Raw genomic sequence first — 1,409 nt, forward strand, 5'->3', positions numbered from 1 at the left:
GCGGGGGGCGTCCCCCTCCTGCTCCGAGCTCTCGCTGGCCGCCCGCTGCCGCTGGAAGTGGTGCCGCTTGGGGGAGCCTGTGCAGAGGACGGCGCGTCAGCCTGCCTGCGCCCCTCCCAGCCCCGGGCCCTGGGCCGCGCAGAGCCGCCGGGGTCGGCGGGGACAGGAGGTGCCNGAGGCAGGCTCTGTGGGAGGACGAGGGACACGCTGGCGGCTGCTGAGGGGAGAGAGGAAGGGCCGGCTCCACCCCCACCCCCAGGGAGGGCCCCGGAGCAGCTCTTGGGGGGAAAGCCTGGGGGAGGGGGGGCAGGGACCCAGCAAACAGGCTCTGGGCACTTGTGCGCCCACGCCTGACTCCACCCTCAGGGATCGTGGGCTCCGTCTCCTCGCCCTCTCCCCTACCTGGGCACGCCCCGGCCAGAACTCGCTCCTCCTTCCCCTGCAGCGCTAGCTGAGACCAGGCCTCTCTCCTTAGCCCTCCTGGCCTGTGACCCACCACCTCCCCGGGGCCGCCGGTCCTATCCTGGCTCAGCTCCCTCGGGCAGGGGGCTGTTGGTACCCACCGGTCAGGGTGGCCACCTCCCCACCCCCAACACGGCCTCCCGCTGTGGGCTGAGGATAAGCAAGCCCTGTGGCCAGGGCTCCACGTGGCTGGAGGCCTGCAGGGTCAAAGGGCTGCTGCGTTAGTTCGGGGAGGGGGGGGTGTATGCTGTGGCCCACGGGCCAAATGGGTTCACAACCTATCGCTGTAAATAAAGTTTTATTGGCACACATCTGCACTTGCACACGCAGTCTGTGGCTGCTTCCATACTGCCACACCAGACAAACCACAAATCCAAAAACGCTACTGCCTCGTACCTCATAGGAAAAGCTCACAGTCTCTGCTGCGGGCTGACCACACCCCTGCTCTCCTAGGGCATGGCACGTGGCCCAGCCAGCGGTAAGCCTGGGCCGACGTGCGCAGGGGCTGATGGGTGTTGCTGGCCAGCCCGGGGCAGCTGCCCAAGACCCCTCAGGGGCAGTGACCCCTCCTTGTGCGGAACCTCCCTCTGTAAGGCTGCCCGGGGCTGTACCCTGGGGGCCCTGGTCTCTATCCAGGGCTGCCGCTCACCTCTGGTGTCCAGACTGGATGCCCGCTGGCTAGGGTCCAGCTTCCATTGCTTGACTTTGAAGTAGGGGCTAGCCCCGTCCAGGCTGGCATGGCGCCTCAGGCGGGTGAAGAACTGCAGAACAGGTCCTGCCCCGGAGCCTGGACCCGCCTCCCCAGGCCCCCCCGTGGCTACAGGCCCCACGGGCTTGGTGCTCCGGGCGCCTGCATCCAACTGGAAGGAAGGAGAGAAGCGGTCAGGGACAGAGGGCTTCTCCCTGCTGCCCCAGCCCGGGCCACCGCCCTGCACTCTGGCGGCAGC

The 1,409-nt window shown here is 68.3% G+C and overlaps 1 protein-coding gene across 1 annotated transcript in view; it reads right to left on the reverse strand.

Annotated features, from left to right (window-relative positions):
* CBARP (CACN subunit beta associated regulatory protein) overlaps positions 1-1,409 on the reverse strand; it is a gene marked incomplete at its 5' end in the record, with an annotated part of 6,524 nt that overhangs the window by 3,157 nt on the left and 1,958 nt on the right. The window contains 2 exons of the mRNA XM_077760599.1: positions 3-77; positions 1,112-1,322. Coding sequence (XP_077616725.1) covers positions 3-77; positions 1,112-1,322 — 286 coding nt within the window. The remainder of the gene's footprint in view (positions 1-2; positions 78-1,111; positions 1,323-1,409) is intronic.

Source organism: Crocuta crocuta, unplaced genomic scaffold (genome assembly GCF_008692635.1).
Source record: "Crocuta crocuta isolate KB4526 unplaced genomic scaffold, BGI_CrCroc_1.0 scaffold443, whole genome shotgun sequence".
Taxonomy (NCBI): Eukaryota; Metazoa; Chordata; class Mammalia; order Carnivora; family Hyaenidae; genus Crocuta; species Crocuta crocuta.